Below are 15,668 nucleotides of genomic sequence, written 5' to 3'. Positions count from 1 at the left end.
TGGGTGCTGGGGTGTCCTGGCCTGGAGCTCAGCAGCCTGTCATTGTTCCCTCTGGAGGGGCAGGTGGGGGCCAGACGGGGCTCTAGAAACACAGAGGAGGCCTGGTCCCCACCAGCCCCAGCTCTTGGCAGGTGGATTCAGGGAGTCAGGATGCTAAGACACTCTCTGCCCGGCAAGCCGCCATACATGGGGGTGAGGGGTGGGACACAGCTTGTGCAACTTGCTGATGTGACACAGCCTGCTGTTATTACCTGTAAGATCATCATTGTCATCGCCTCATCATCGTCATCGCCTGAGTGCAGATTTTGAGTGTGAATACACCTGGTTTCTAATCAGCTCTGTGACTAAAAAGTACTGTCAATCTGGGCAAATCTTTACCCTTTCTGCCCTTTCTCAGTTTCCTTATCTGTAAAATGGGTATTTAATGTCTGCCTACCCCATAGGGCTGCTGTGAGGTTCGCGTGACACAGCCTACACAGGAAGGCTTTGGTGTGTGTAAAATACCAAATTCAGCATTTCTTCAGTGTTTATGGACTCCCCGCCGTACCTACGCTAGAGGCTAGGAAGTCAGCAGGGAACAAAACACAGTCTTCACCCTTCACCCAGCCTCGCGGGGTTTACATCCAGTGGGGGAGGCAGCCATTAATCCAATGATCACACACAGAAACATATAATTACAAATCGTGCTAAGTGCCCGGGAGCTGTAAGGTGGTGTTGGTCTGTGTGGAGTCGTGAGAATCCGCCTGGTCCCTGGCGGTTGCTGTAGCGGGTGGGCGGCGGGCAGGTCCGCAGGCAGCGCCGCCCCGCCAGCCTGGAGGAAGCTGGCCCTCTGCTGGCCACTCGAACAGGAACACAGGCATCCTGGCTGGTGGCATCAGAATGGGCTTGCTGGGACCCGGCTCCCAGTGGCTACTGACAGGCTCTGTGTGGTGGGGTGGGGGCGCCTTCAGGAACCCCATCTCCTAACATGTTAGGCTGCTGATCCACAAGATAAGGTGGCACCTTTTCCTGCCTCTTGTTGGGACAGAAAAGCCACAGTCTATTCCTCAGGTGGTCATGAACACCTACTACATGCTCGTTACGTCTCCAGCTGTGCACCGCTCAAGAGAAGGTAGCCTCATTTCCATCTTCAGGGAGCTTACAGTCTGACCACAGGGAGCTCAGATGTGCACACAAATGCATCAGACAGCAAAGTAATTGCAAGATGTGACTGGAGACAAAAGTAGGCCTTCTAGCCAAACGGACACAAGTTACGTGCCTGGGCAGGTCCTCGGGCTTCTGGAGTGGGGGATGGGAGGACAGGGTGGTTGGAGCATAGGGCTACAGGAGGCTCAGGGAAGGCTGCAAGGCTGTGGGGGGCGGTCCAGCTGACCCCTCACAACTCTGCGTCCCTGGGGAGGGACTTCCAGGGTCTTAGAATCCAGCTCGTCTGGGATGGTGAGGAGAGCAGCCAGGCTCAGAGGCCTGGGCTCACTGTTCAGCCCTTAGAGGAGGTAAGGCTGTGGGGGGACAGTGCAAGTCACCCAGAAACCCAGGCAGGCTCCCATCTCCCCTCCCAGGCTGAGCCCAGCTGGCTCTCCCTCCGGGGTCCTTCTCCACAGACAAGTAGATGGACCAGGCATGAGTGACAGCGGTGTGAATGAAGGGGGCCTGGCTGGGTGAAGGTGAGCAGGCCGCTCACTGAGCCCTAGGGGTGACCCATGTACCCAGCAACCACTTGGGAGGTGCAGGCGTCTGGGAGCCCTCTCAGGGCGGGGGAGGGGGCTTTTGCAGGAAAACGAGGGAAGCACCTCTATTTTTTTTTTTATCCTCACCTGAGGACATTTTTTTTTTTTTTTTTGCATTTATCTTCAGATAGAGCAGGAGGGAGAGAGGGGGTGAGAGAGAGAGAGAAACATTGACGTGAGAGAGACACATCGAGTGGTTGCCACCCACACGACTCCAACCGGGACCGGAGACAAACTGCGACCATGGTACGTGCCCTTAGCGGGAACCGAACATGGGACTCTGGTCCGCAGGCCGACGCTCTAACCGTTGAACCAAACCGGCCAGGGCAGGGAGGATCCTCTTTAAAGCCTCACAGATGCATTTGGTTGAACCCAGCAGCCCGTCTTCCATGCCAGCCAGGCACAGAGCGCCGTGCTGGGTGCTGTGGGCACCCCGAGCGGTCAGACCCAAGCCTCCCTCTTAGGCTGCTCCCAGGCCAGGGCAGGAGACAGACGGTGATCGTAACACAAGCGCTCCATTGCACTTCGTGCTAATTTGTGTGTATGAACGAACTGAATCCTCCCAACAGTTAGTACCTCTTCTGGAAAAGGTCCTAACACTATGCTCACTTCACAGGTAAGGACACTGGGGTGGCTCTCGAATCTGCGTTCTTGACCCCGACACTGTTGCCAAGTGGCCGAGCTGGGGTGTGAGTGGGTGCGTGTGGAGGGGGCTCTGGGAGAGCCGTGCCCAGGGCGCGGGCAGGTCTGCCCCAGGACGGAGGGGAAGGAAGACCTGCCTGGAGACGGGACTGACAGAGACGGGGAGGTCATTAGGTTTGGAGCTTGGGGGACAAAAGAAGATGGTATCACTGACAGAAATGGGAAGTGTGACAGGGACCCAGAGTGGGCGGCTGTGGGACAGAGGCCTGGGACCCCCAGGAGGGGGCTGGCGGAGGAGGGGTACTCAAGGCCCTGCGGGGAGGGGGATGCCACAGGTCAGGAGCAGGAGGAAGAAGAGGAGATGGCAGGAGAGATAAGAGGGGACCGTGGTCCGGGAGCTGAGAGGGGACTTCAAACGGACGTGTCAGCTGCGGTGGTGAAAACCAGGGCGGGGGGGCCCAGCCAGGGAGCCACAAGAGGCCCGTTTCCTGGGAAAGGTGGGCGGAAGCCAGTTCACTTTGTGAAGATCACCGGGTCTTTAGGGTGTGGGCCAAATTGTGTCCTACGTGGTTTTAATACATTATCTTATTTGTGAATTAAAGTTCACAGCAACCCTAGAAGGTGGGCATGGTGACACCCCCACTTCACAGATGGGAAAGGGGAGGACCAGAGTTTATGTAACTTGGCAGGGCAAGGAGACGGTACCTTTCTTCTTTCCAGAAGATACCTCTGGGCTGGCCCTGTAGTTTGGGGTCCCCCTGTGTGGGCTGTGTCTCCAGTCCACACAAGGTCAAACTCAAGTGACCCAGCTGAGCATCAAGGTCAGGGCCCGTCCAGCCCTCCAGTGGGTGATGTGGGGTGATGACAAGAAGCACTTCCCCTGTCTTCCCCGAAGCCCGCGCTCTCTCCTTGAACATTCTGTGACTTGAGGGTTTGTCCCCGTTAAACCAGATTCCCCTGGTTGGGCTGCTGTCACTCACTCACACCTTGCTCTTGAATGAGTGGATTTTAAGAGGGTGTTAGGGTGCTGGGTCCTTGCCTGGAGAGGGCAGAGGGGGAGCTGGGGGCTGTCACATCTCTGAAACATCACATTCTGTCTGTCCCTGGAAGCACCAGCTGCTTCTGTTTTGAACCCCACAACCCGCTGAGCGCCGGGAGGGGCCGGGCCAGCGCTGTGACCTTCGTTAGACGTGTCTCGTCATCCCTCTCACAGCTGCAGAGGCTGAACTCAGACAGAAGTCCGCCCTGCAGCCCGGGCGCACCGTGCCGCCCGCCATCCAGCCTCGCCCCCGGGAGGCCCGGCTCCTCTTCTGTCCTGAAGCCTCTCTGAATGTTGAACTGATTGTCAGTTTAGTGTGAACCCCTCAGGGCCTGTCAGCCCTGGGAACTTGTAAGCGGCAGCAAAATGTACGTCCTCCAGCCTGGGAGAGGCTCATTAGGAGGCAGGTCTGGAGCCCGGGCAGGTTGGTGAGCTGGGGGGGGGAAGCCAGGCATCTCTGCCGAAGCCCCTCGCCCCTCAGCCCTGCCGTCCTGCTGAGGCTCAGCCCAGCTCTGTCACTCCGGCCCCAGGCGTCCACTGACCTACAGGACACTGGCTCCTGCCCCGGCCTGGTGTGGCTGCTGACCAGCTGTGTGACTTGGGGAAAACCACACACTCTGGGCCTCCCCCTGTGATTCTGGGGAAGGAGGGCATTGCTACTGCACGGCCCACGTCACCAAGCTGATAGACGTAGTTAGCCAGCCGGCAGGTGCTTAATAATACCACCCCTGTCACATGCCGAGCATTAGCTGGGCGCTGCTCCGGAATCCGCAGATGCAGCCGTGAACGAAGCAAACACAACCCCTGACATTTCGTGGCGAACGGGAGCTGCGGGAGCAGGAGCGGGGAAAAGGCTTGAGCGTTTCAGGTGGGACAGAGCAACACGTGTCCTGTGCTGACCCGGGGAGGATGTAGCTGACTTCCCATTTCACGGAGGCGTGCAGTCTCCGAGGGCAGGCCAGTCGCTCAGGCCGCAGCAGTAGCCGGAGAGCTGGGGTTGCCACCCGAGCCCGCAGTCTCCCCTGCCCACCCCACTGCCTCTCCGACTAGGGGCTCCATGGCCTGAGCCTTTCATGCTAAATAAGGTGTTCATTTTGTGGGCAGCAGAGGCCCGTGTCCTTGCCCCACACCCAGGAGCCCCTTCTCTTGGGTGCTGTCCTCAGAAACCACAGTGGGTCCGACGTGAGCCGTTGTTGGGCCTGTGCTAAGGGGTTGGAAGCCAAGGCCTGCAGCCCACAAGGGGCATGTGAGGTGACGTGGGGCATCCCAGTCAGCGCTGGACAGCGACAGAGCTGTCAACAGGGTACTCAGAGCTGTGTCTGGCTTGCCTGTCTCTGGGCAGCATTTCTCTCACCTCCTTCTCCCCCAAGGCTGGAGTGTGCAGCCTCTGAGCTAATCGGACCCCCAGGCTGCATGGCCGGCCCTGGAGCCTCCATGGCACAGGAGTCTCACACTCAGTGGTCTCCACCTCAGCTGCAAGTTCAAATCCCCTGAGGAGCTTTTAACAATCCCCCTGCCAGGTGCACTCAGACCCACTGATTCTGAGTCCGAGTGTCGGGGGGAGGCAGCAGCCCTGGATTGCTAAGCTCCCCAGGGAATCCAATGTGCAATCAAGGCTGAGGACCAGAGGTCAGCGGCTCTGGCTGAACATTAGAATCAACCAGGTCTTCCCAAACTACCTGTGCCTGCACCACTAATGCAATCAGGCCCGATGATCTTGGGATTATTAAAAAATCTCCCCTGTGATATTTTGGGCATCCAAGGCTGTGGCTGTGACCAGGGTCCTCCTATAGCTTCTGAGCATGCGGCTGTCACTGGTCTGGCCGCCTGAGGGGCTGGTGTCAGTGGTCTGAGGAGAGACACTCCTTCCTGGGGTCCCTGAAGGTCCCCCGCAGGGCTGGAGGGCTCTGGAAGGACTGGGAGACTGTGGGGCAGGGTCCTGGCTCAGACCCTCACCAGCTGTGTGACTCGGGGCAAGTTAATGGGTGCTCGTGGGGCTCAGTTTCCCCGTCTGAAAAGGAAGCTGGAGGCTATCACTCCGGAACATGCAGAGGCACTGGGCCCTGCCCCGAGCTGCTGAGAGCTGGGCCTGGGGTCTGTGTGTCTGAAAAGCTCCCCAGTGATCTGTCAGGGGGCCTGGCTCGGATGCCTCCCGGGTCACTTCCAGCCTTGTCATTCCAGGAATCGGAAGTTGCAGAGCGCTGGTACTCAGGCTCAGGTGTCCCTGATTTAAGTGACTTTCATATGACACACCACTCGAGTATGGCTGATGCTAAAGTGGAGAGAAGGGAACGTTTTACAGAGCCACCCGCTTGCCGGGCGGGCTTTACCGACTGGTCTTTGCCGCTGTTCTGTAAGGACGGTAGGACCCTGCTTTAAAGCGGGGCTTGGGGCTCAGAGAGGCCAGATGACAGCCCAGGTCCCCAGCTAGGGGCCCAGCACCCATGTCCACACCAGCCTCTCCGGCTCCCCAGCCCACCTGCAGGCATTCATCTTAGAGACACTGTTTTTTGCTTTTCACAAGAATTTAAAGGATTTCGTTAAATGGCGGGCTTCTATATCCGCCCCCTTTTGCATTTTAGTAACAAAAATGCAGCTGGTGCACGACCTGGGGGGCCTTCCCTCATTCCGGAGCCCCTTCTGCCCTGATGCCGCCCCATCCCGCCTCGTGGAGGCTCATGAGAAGGGAGACAGCGCCTCCTTCTGGGGTTCCAGAACCCCGAGGCTGAGTCCTCAGAGACCCGGGGAGACGGGCAAGATGATATGTTAATGGAAAACAGGCCCAGACAGCCGCCTCCTCGTGCCCCATTCAGAACTGAAGGCTGGAGGACCCCCCCCCCCGCCCCGCTTCCCTTGCAGTTCCTACCTCCCGAGACCCTGACCCTGCAGGGGGACCCTGGCAGCTCCCCCATCCCTGGGCATCCCTGGAGGACCACTGGCACCAAGGGTTAACCTGCAGCCTTCCACCTCCTTCCTCCGCCTCTGGTCCAGCTAGCCTGTTGCCATGGAAACGGGCTAAAAATAAAATGGGCTCCCAGAGCCCAGCCCCAGGCACAGGAGTCAAAACAAACTAATTAAAGCAGCCGGGCAAAAATGTGAAGATAATTACACCCTCACTCAGGAGCCAGTCCTAGCATAGAACGGCTCAGCGGGCCTTCCCTGGGCCCGGCCTCTGGCCCATCCCTGGCATGCAGGGCTGGCTCCCCCACTCAGATCCGTGGACCCCGGAGTCCTCCTGTCTCGTTACTTCTCCCAGGAGAGCCCACCCTGTTTAGGCCTGAGATCTGGGGAGCAGCACCCCCCTCACTACGATGGCCCCATCCCAGATAAGTCCACAGTGTGGCTTCATGCTAGGGCTTGTGCCTCATCTAGGGTGGCCAAGGAGAAGGCGGGTGAACTGAAGTCTGAGGCTGTTTTTCCATATCTAACCCTCCCTGAAACTCGAGGAAGTCCCTACACAGCTCTGGGCCACCTCTGTCCCTAAGACCTTTGCTAAAAGGCCTCAAGATATTTCCTTTGTCTCTGGGGCTGCTGCCTCTCATGGAGGCCTGGGGGCCTGAGAAGGGCCCATCCTCAGGCCGCGTGGGAGCTGGGTCGAGCCCATCCCACCACCGGCCCTTTGCCTCACAGGACCATCAAGGTGGAGGTGTACGACTGGGATCGAGATGGCAGGTAAGCCGGCAGAAGGGCAAAGGGGGCGGGGTGGGGCAGCCCTGGGGAGGTTGGGCCCCGCCCTCACGTGGGGAGAGCTGTGCCCTGGCCCCCACTCGTGGCAGCTCTGGGGGTGAAGGGGCCCGGGTTCTCCTGTGGAACATCCACTGCCCCGTGACTGGTCCCTGCCAGCTGTGCTGGCCCCAGACGACCCCTGTCTCGCAGGGCGTGGTGCAAAGGGCACAGAGGCTCCTCCTCAGCTGCCCGGCGGCCAGCCAGTGCCTAAACTCTCCCCGTGTTTGGGAGGATTTTGGATTTTCTACATCGCGCCTGTTGTAAGGTGTAGATGGAGGCGACGCCTGAGCGTTCGTGGGCTTGTTCTGTGTGTGAGGCTAAGCCTGTGGGCTGGCCGAGCTGCAGAAGCCGAGCTCAGGCAGCGGGAAGGGGCAGCTTTGCTGAGAACCGACCCAGGAGCCTCGGGCAGGGCCTGGCGGGGGGAGGGCGGTTCCCACTCGGGCTGTGGGAGGCCAGTGCCTTCCCTTCTGAGTGTCCCGGGTGAGCCTGGCTCTGGGAGTTCACAGGTGAGGACAAGCGCTCTCACACCTTTCGTTCCGAAGCCTCGCTGGCCCCTACTTGTCTGTTGAACCAAATCCAAATGTGCCACCCTGGCTTTTGTGACCCCTCCATTGTGTGGCACGAGCAGGGGGATCGCAGAGGGCTTTACACCCCTTAATCTCCGTTGGTACCTCGCAGCCTGTGGACAGGGTGTTGCAACGCAAGCAGCTCTCAGGCCCAAGCCCCTGCCAGGGAGCTCGCCTTCCCCTAGACCGGCGGTTCTCAACCTGTGGCTCGCGACCCCTTTGGGGGTTGAATGACCCTTTCACAGGGGTCGCCTAAGACCTAACAGTAGCAAAATTACAGTTATGAAGTAGCAACGAAAATACTTTTATGGTTGGGGGTCACCACAACATGAGGAACTATACCAAAGGGTCGCGGCATTAGGAAGGTCTAGACCTTCCAAAGAGGCCGGCCAGAGCCGCCACTGCCCCGGTAACCCCGTCCTCCGGTAAGCTCCTGCCCTCTGTCACCACACCAAGGCGGCCTCATGTTTCCGCCCAGGGCTCGGAGCTCCCTCTTCTCCTTTACCGGAGAAAGCTGGGGACAGCCCCCAGAGAGCTCACAGCCTGCAGTGGAGAGCTGCAGGTACGGAGTGGGGACTGCAGCGAGGCCCAGCCCGTCCCGGGCGCCCCCTCCAGCAGGCACTCCCGGCCAGCTCGGGGACCTCAAAGGCAGCCAACCACAGGGCAGGTGGCAGTTCTGCTTTGTCTGAGGTTTGGCTGCTCTTGCTGTGAACACGCAGAGCCCAGAAGGAGCAGACACTGCAGAAAACACCCTCGGTGCCCTGGATGGACACAGTGCTAATTATCCTTTCAACAAATGTTATTGGGAAAATGTCAAATACACATTTAATGAACACTTTTAAGCCTATCACCGGAATTTAACAAGTATTACACGTTGCTGTATTTGCTTTATCTATGTTTTGTTGATGTCGTTTAGATTATAGACATCATGGCATTTTTATCTCTAAATATCTCATTGGGAATGTCTGAAAAATAAGGGCATTTTTTGCATAACTAGGAATACCATTATCACACCTGACACTTTGGCAGTAATTCTTGACTACCCTCTAATATTCATTTCATTTTCAAATTTTCCTTATTGTCCCCAAAATACCTTTTGTTGCTGGTTTATTCAAACAAGAATCCAAGTAGAAATGGGTCCCCTTCTCTGGGCCCTGCTCTTTGCTACTTGGCCGTTGGGTTTCTTGCTCCGTGGGTGACACTGGGCTCCTCCCAAGGCCCCAGCCTCCCTGCTGGCGTGTGCCCTGGAGAAGAGGCCCGCACAGAACTGGGAGCCTGGGGATGTGAGGGGTGGGGTGGGCGGTGGGCAGAGGCAAAGCAGAGCCCGGGCCTCCTGGGCCCAGCAGCTGCCTTTCTTTGCAGCCACGACTTCATTGGGGAGTTCACCACCAGCTACCGGGAGCTGGCCCGCGGACAGAGCCAATTCAACATCTACGAGGTGAGGCAGACGCCGAAGTCCGGGTTTGTTCCAATGCTACGGGGCTCCCAGCCATCGAGGCCCACAGGGAGCCAACGCCGAAGTCTGGGTTTGTTCCGATGCTACGGGGCTCCCAGCCATCGAGGCCCACAGGGAGCCATGTGCAGGGCTAGGGTTTTTGCAGGTTTTCTTGTGAGGTGGGTGGTGGTGTCCCATTGTACAGTTACGGGGACTGAGTCTCAGAGAAGGTAGGGAAGACAAGTTTCCGTAGACGGCAGAATCAAAAGGCAAACAGCCTAGACTGATCTGACTCTGAATCACTGAGTTCCACTGCACCCCAAAAGAGTACTTTCAACAAGGCGGGGGGATAGAGGTGGGGTGGGGCAGAAGGTGGGGGACAGTATCAGAAGGTTCCGGGCCTGCGACCAAGATCCCGAGTTCAAGATGGCCTTCTGCTTTCCATTAGAACAGTGTCAGGGCCTTTTCTGGAAGGAGAGACTCAGGTACCAGAGTCGGGACACCTCTATTTAGACCTGGAGAACCTTGGACAGGGCACCCAGTCTCTCTGGAGATAATAGTGTTTGCCCCGAAAGACAGTTTCTGCCGCCTCACCTTTGCCGGTGTGTGCTGTCCCTCTGGGGTGCCCTCCCACCTTCCACACTTAGCTGAGCTCCTGCTCCCATGCGGGCTCCCCACCTTGTTGCTGCTGGGGTTCCTAGCCTGACTGTACCTCACGCTAGCCGAGTGACCCTGCCTGAGCCCCTGGACCACTCTCCACACCCACGGGGAATGGAACGAGGTCCTAGAACGATGTGGCTCTTGTGAGCGTGACGGCAGGGCTGTCTCCTCGTGTCCCGTGTGCCAGGAGGCTTCCGTTGCGCAACCACCCTGCCAACGGGCTCTAGCCTCGCACAGCCGCCACCCAGCTGGTGAGGCTGAAGGGCTGGCTTTGACGCCCACCGCTGAATCCCAACCTTCCAGGCCTCCCCTCCCGCACCTGCACCCCTGTTCCGAGTGGGCAGGTCTTGTGTTCCGACTCCACGGAAGCTCCCCAGGGACAGGTGACGTGCCTCTCTTCACGTTGGTCTAGCCGCTGCTGGGCACACAGTAGGTGCTTATCAGACAGCCGCATACTGAATTCAGTTGAACAAGGCCATTGTGAAGGTGGAGCGTGGGTGAGTTTCGTTGAATTCCTCACAGTTAATGGTTTTGCTTTCTGCATGGACAAAGGGAAGGCTGTCTGTCCCCACCCCCGCCCACCCCGGCAGAGAGAAGCAGGCTCTGTCTTTCTCTGGCCTCCTTTAAGGAGATTTTTAGGGAAGTGAAGGGAAGAGGTCAGATCTCTGGGAGTGTGGCTTCTAAGGAGGCCTGACAGACCAGAAGAGGCCACGGTCTCTCAGGCCAAAAGCAGAAATGTTCGATTGACTTGTTTCTTGGCCAGGGATCCCCGCGCCCTTGTAATTGACAAGCGAAGGCAGCTCTGGGAAGCAGAAGCGCTGTCTCCACGCTGAAATGCCATCAGGCAGAAAAGGAACTCCACATGGGCCGCGGGCCAGGGTGTCACTGGGGTGTCCCCGGGAGGCCTTTCTAACAGTCCTCCTGCAGACAGCACAGGCCTCTGCCGGGAGAGACCCTCACCTTGGGCCCTGGCATCACCCCGGGTGTCTAACTTGTATGCCCAGCTGTCTGCTGGCCACTCCTTGGACCCGGCCTTCCCAAACCAAATGCAGTCATCATGGGGCCACAGCACCTGGGGAGCCGTGCTTGACAGCTGTGGCCCCTCGCCATCCATGACTGCACCCTACTTCTTCTGCCAATGAAATATTCTGACATGTGTTCCCTTCATTCCCGCCCACCCCACGGTCATCTCCACTGAGCGGCGACTTTGCAACAGCCCGTAACGGCCTTCCCACCTCGTCCCGTCCTCCACGCGGTAACCTGAGTGCACCTCCAGAGTGGTCACCTGACCACATTGCTGCCCAGCTCCAAACTTGGTAGTACTTCCACCCGCCACCTCAGCCTGGCTCTCACAGGGGGTGGGGGAGGAGATTCAGAAAGATGCCCCACCTCGCTGAGATCCTACAGGGCCATTTATCTAGGGGGTAAAGTCCGAGCTCCTTCACACGGCGCCTTGCCCCAGTGACCTGCAATCTGTGTGCACCGGTGGGCCTGTTTAGGTAGACACACATGTCACACGCCTACGAGGCCCGTAGGGTCTGGCCCCTGCCCTCCGCTCTGCCCACCCTGCCTTCAGCCCAGTGGTGCCGCTGTCTGAGGCTCTGCACCCAGCTCGGCCTCCATGGCTTCATTCACAGCTGCTGGCCCTGGGGCCGGCCTGTGTCTCACTTACTGTTGTGTCCCCAGAGCCAGAGCAGCTCCTGGCAACCAGGACCACTCCATGACCTTTGTACAGGAGAGCAGACCCCAAATCGGTCCTGAGGGCCCTAGGGACTCCGGATGTGAGGAGAGGGAGAGGAACAGGGTTAGAACTCCAGCCAGGGGTTGGGAGGTTCCTGGCCTGACCCCTAGGGGGCGCTGGTCTCACTCATGGAACCTCACTGTGCAGCCCCTTGGGAGGCAGAGGCTGGCACATGGGGGTGGGGCATGCTGAGGGTGCATGAAACCTCAAGATAAACAGGGCGTCTCTTCAGTGCCACTTCGCATGAAGATCTGAGAACAAAACATTGCTTTTATATTAAAACAGTTATAATTAGAGAGTGGAAATGTGGAATACTGGCTAATTTAAAGACAGCACAGAAGACTTCAAAGAAATGTGCTGTGGCCAGGTCTTTGGGTGACGCCCAGATCCCCAGGAGTCCACGCTTATTCTACTCAGCTAGCAGGGCTGCTTTGGAGTAAAAGTTTGAGATGCACTCAGTTCTGAAAGTTCCACACCCTCCTGGGACAGGTGGGGAAACTGAGGCACGGTGCAGCATCAGAGCTGCAACTGTGCCCTCCTCTCAACACCTTACCGGTGTGGCTGTTGCCCATGAGTGTGTCTGTGAACCCCGTGTCCTCTGGGCAGCTTTCTCGCCTCTGGAGGATTCGAGGTTCTGGGCTCCTCTCCAGACCCACTGGCTACCTGCACAGCTTGCCGACCCTCCCACCTGAACGTCCCACCTGTGCCCAACGTCAGCACGTCCTTCCTTCTGTGTCTGCCTGGTCACCCCTAACCCCCTTCTCTCCTGCCCCCACAGCCATGCCCGGGGCGCAGGATCTGTGGTCACGCCTTGGCAGTGCTGTTTTGCCATAGCTCAGTACCTGTTCCAACACCCAGAGCCCTCGTTACCTGTGGCCGAGGCTGGTGGCAGTGGTGGTAGTAGGCAGTAGTAATAAAAGGAATAGCAGCCGATACGTACATAGTGCTTACTACGTTCCAGACCCTGTCCTAAACTTGACTTGTATTGACCCATTGCATCCCCATGCCCTTCTGTGGGATCCTTTTTACTCCCATTTTACAGATGAGGAAACAGAGGCACAGGGAAGTTAAGTGACTTGCCTAAGATAACACAGCCTTGAGGTGGCAGAACCAGGCAGACATGCCCCTGGATGTCCCTCCTTATCCCCTTGTACTCACCTCCACCAGGTCCCAGCATCCTGGAGCCTGCTGTGATCCTGTCCCCTCTGAGATCAGAGGTCACCAGAGTTTCCTGCTGGCTACTGCCTGATGTTCAGACCTTTAAATTGGCATGAGTTCTCTTCCAGCCAGCCCAGTTACTCTTCCACCCCGTGGTTCTGCAGTTAAACTGGACCCCAGTTATGTGCTCCCCCCAGTAACGCCTCTGACTGGAGGCCTCCCTCCCTTTCTCCATGTCCAAATGCTCCTGTCCCTCCGCACCTGCGCTCAGTCCTCCTGTGCGGGAGCCTTCGCTGGCTCCGCTGGGCCGGTCCTTCCTCCTAGCAACTGCACGTTCCCGACTCCCCGTTCCTGGCGGCCCTTGTCATCTGTCCTGAGCAGGCGTCCTCTTCCTCCAACTGGAGTAAAGACTCCAGAGGAGAGGAACTGGTGCCCCCACCACACCCCGCGCTGTAAATACTTGCGACGGAATGTGTTTGTATTTGTTACCAAGGTGGCCGAAAGTAAGAACCTGGTTTCTAATTTTGTCACTATGTAGACCAGCTGTGTGACCTTAAGCAAAACACTGGGTGTCCCTGTGCCTTAGTTTCGTTATCTCCAGAAGTGAGTATCAGGGGTCACTCAGGCAGAGGAGGTCTGTGCTGAAGACCAGCTGGCTGCCCGGCAGGAAGAACAGGAGAGGGAGGGGGTGGGTTCACTGGACAGTAGGACAGAGCGTGTGAGGATCGCCTTGCTTTGTTTAGGTAGTGGTTCAGGGAGGGGTTGGGCCTAGACGTCAGGTGGAAAACAAGAGCTGGTGAGGCTCGGGGTAGAGTACACATGTCGTGCTGTGGTAGCCCCGTGGAGGGCTCGCAGGGCAGGGTGGTCCTCCCTGCCAGCCCAGGAGTCACAGCCGGGACGCTGCTGGTGTCTCACACTTGGTGACTGTTTCGGGGAGCTGTCCTGGGTGTTGTAGGATGTTTAGCAGCATCCCTTGTCTCTACCTACTCCCCGGTTGTTACAACCAGAAATATTTCCAGATATCCCTCCAGGGGTGGGGAGGGATCGCCCCCGGTTGAGACCACTGAGTTAACCCACTGAGAAATGTTTTTCAGCACCTCCCGTGTGCCTAGCTAGCGCTGTGGTATATTCTCTGATGACAAGTCTGGTTTGGAATGAAAGCCTGCGCGCTAAGAACAGTCAAGGAGGTTCCAGCTGGGGTGTGAGGGCGGTTGTGGGAGGGGAGCCTCACAGGCCCAGGGAGCCCTAAGGCTAGATCTCCAAGGAGGAGCAGGAGGGGTGGTGGGGCGGAGGGGGTGTGTTCTGGGTGCGGGAGCAGCCGCGCCGGCTCACAGGGCAGGCATGGACAGGGCCCCTTTGCAACATCGAGCCTCCTCTGGCTGCATGGGGTGGAGGGTGTGTTTGGGGAGCAGTGGGAAAGAAGGTTAAATAAATGTTATTCTTGGAGTGTTTGCTTATGGGACACTAGGTCCAATCGGGGAACCCAGTTGCGTAAATCCAAGTGCCAGTCTCTCACAGACCTCCCTGATCCCTCCTCCCTGGGAACCTGCATGTTCTCAGCCCACTCTGCTTACCAGGGTCTGGGCCACATCCGGGGCCGGTGGGAGCCCCAGGGGTCCAGTCTACCTGTTTGGAAACCTTCTTATTGTAACTGGTTTTTCCTGCAGGTGGTAAACCCGAAAAAGAAAATGAAGAAAAAGAAATATGTGAATTCTGGCACGGTGAGTAGCCACCGTGAGGCCCGAGCTTGGTCTGGTGTCAGGACGCCTGGTGTCCGCGTGTTCCTGTGGTGTGGGAACAGCCCTGGGGAGTCGGTGGAGGGGGCCGGGCTGTGGAGCAACCGCCCAGGGTGTAGGCAGTATGTACGCTTTGTATCACCACAGGCTCTGTGACACAGAGTGACAAATCCCAGAGAAACTCCCATGGGACTTCCTGCAGGAAGAGGAAAAGGTGTAGCACTTGTTGGGCCCTAACTCTGGGAAATTCCCAAGTTCGGTGCGTTGCACAGGTTGTTTCCTTGGGAAATAACAGCTGTTATCATCCCCTTGTCTCGAGAGCGGGAACCCAGACTGCAGGCGGGACGTGACTCAGCAGAGGCCGCAGACTAGAAAGTGGTAGAGACGGCGGGCAGCCCTCCAGTTCAGTTCAGAGCTCCAAGCTGCTGCGGGCACCGCCCCTGCTTGGCCGCGACCACCCTGGGGTCCCGCTGGCCCAGCGGCTGCTGGGGGCCGATCTTCATGCATTTACTCAACAGATGGAAATCTGGCCCTACTGGCATTGATATTCTAGTGGGAGGAAACAGGAAACAAGTATATATACATTCATATACCGGTGTGTGTCGGGTGGTTATGAGTGCTGTGGAAAAAAGTAAACTAAAGAGATAAGGAATGCCAGGGACAAAACTACTATTTTATATAGAGTAGTCAAAGAAATCTTCTCTGAGAATGTGACGTTTGAGCAGAAATTCAAGAAGGTGAAGGGAGCAAGTATTGAGGCTACTGGGGAAAGAGAATTCTAGTAGGGATCAGCATGTGCAAAGGCCCTGAGGTAGACCCCACATTGTATTTATAGAAGAAGCCAATATCTTTGCAGTGCAAACAAGTTCATACATTCATGTCCCTCCCCGCTCGAGGTCCATAGCGGCATCAGCTAATGCAGCCAAGCTTCGCAATTTGAGTCAGGCTGACTGTAACTCCAGACCCAGAAGAGGCCATAGTCAGGGGCCCTGGGGTTCCTCTAAGGACCCTCATTTTCTCCACTTGTAAAAGGGGGCCAATAAGTCATCCCTACCCTGCTGATTGCACTGGGGGGCTATGACAGACACATGGAGATGCAGGCCTATGGACAGCAAAGTAGGCCGCTTCCCCAACGGGGCCTAACCTCCTTCTCTGGTTGTAACTGCTTCACGGATGGGCTTGGAGTAATACAGGGTAGGGCAAAAGTAGGTTTACAGTGGTTCGTATGGAAAGAAATA

At 57.4% G+C, this 15,668-nt stretch overlaps 1 protein-coding gene across 2 annotated transcripts in view; it reads left to right on the top strand.

Annotated features, from left to right (window-relative positions):
• CPNE5 (copine 5) overlaps positions 1-15,668 on the top strand; it is an 83,988-nt gene that overhangs the window by 56,995 nt on the left and 11,325 nt on the right. For both annotated transcript variants that reach the window (XM_036248896.1, XM_036248895.1), the window contains 3 exons: positions 7,039-7,080; positions 9,063-9,138; positions 14,362-14,415. In XM_036248896.1, coding sequence (XP_036104789.1) covers positions 7,039-7,080; positions 9,063-9,138; positions 14,362-14,415 — 172 coding nt within the window. The remainder of the gene's footprint in view (positions 1-7,038; positions 7,081-9,062; positions 9,139-14,361; positions 14,416-15,668) is intronic.

The sequence above is a fragment of the Molossus molossus genome, unplaced genomic scaffold (genome assembly GCF_014108415.1).
Source record: "Molossus molossus isolate mMolMol1 unplaced genomic scaffold, mMolMol1.p scaffold_m16_p_8, whole genome shotgun sequence".
Classification (NCBI taxonomy): Eukaryota; Metazoa; Chordata; class Mammalia; order Chiroptera; family Molossidae; genus Molossus; species Molossus molossus.
The sequence above is the reverse complement of the archived record's forward strand: the minus strand, read 5'-3'. Positions and strand labels throughout refer to the sequence as shown.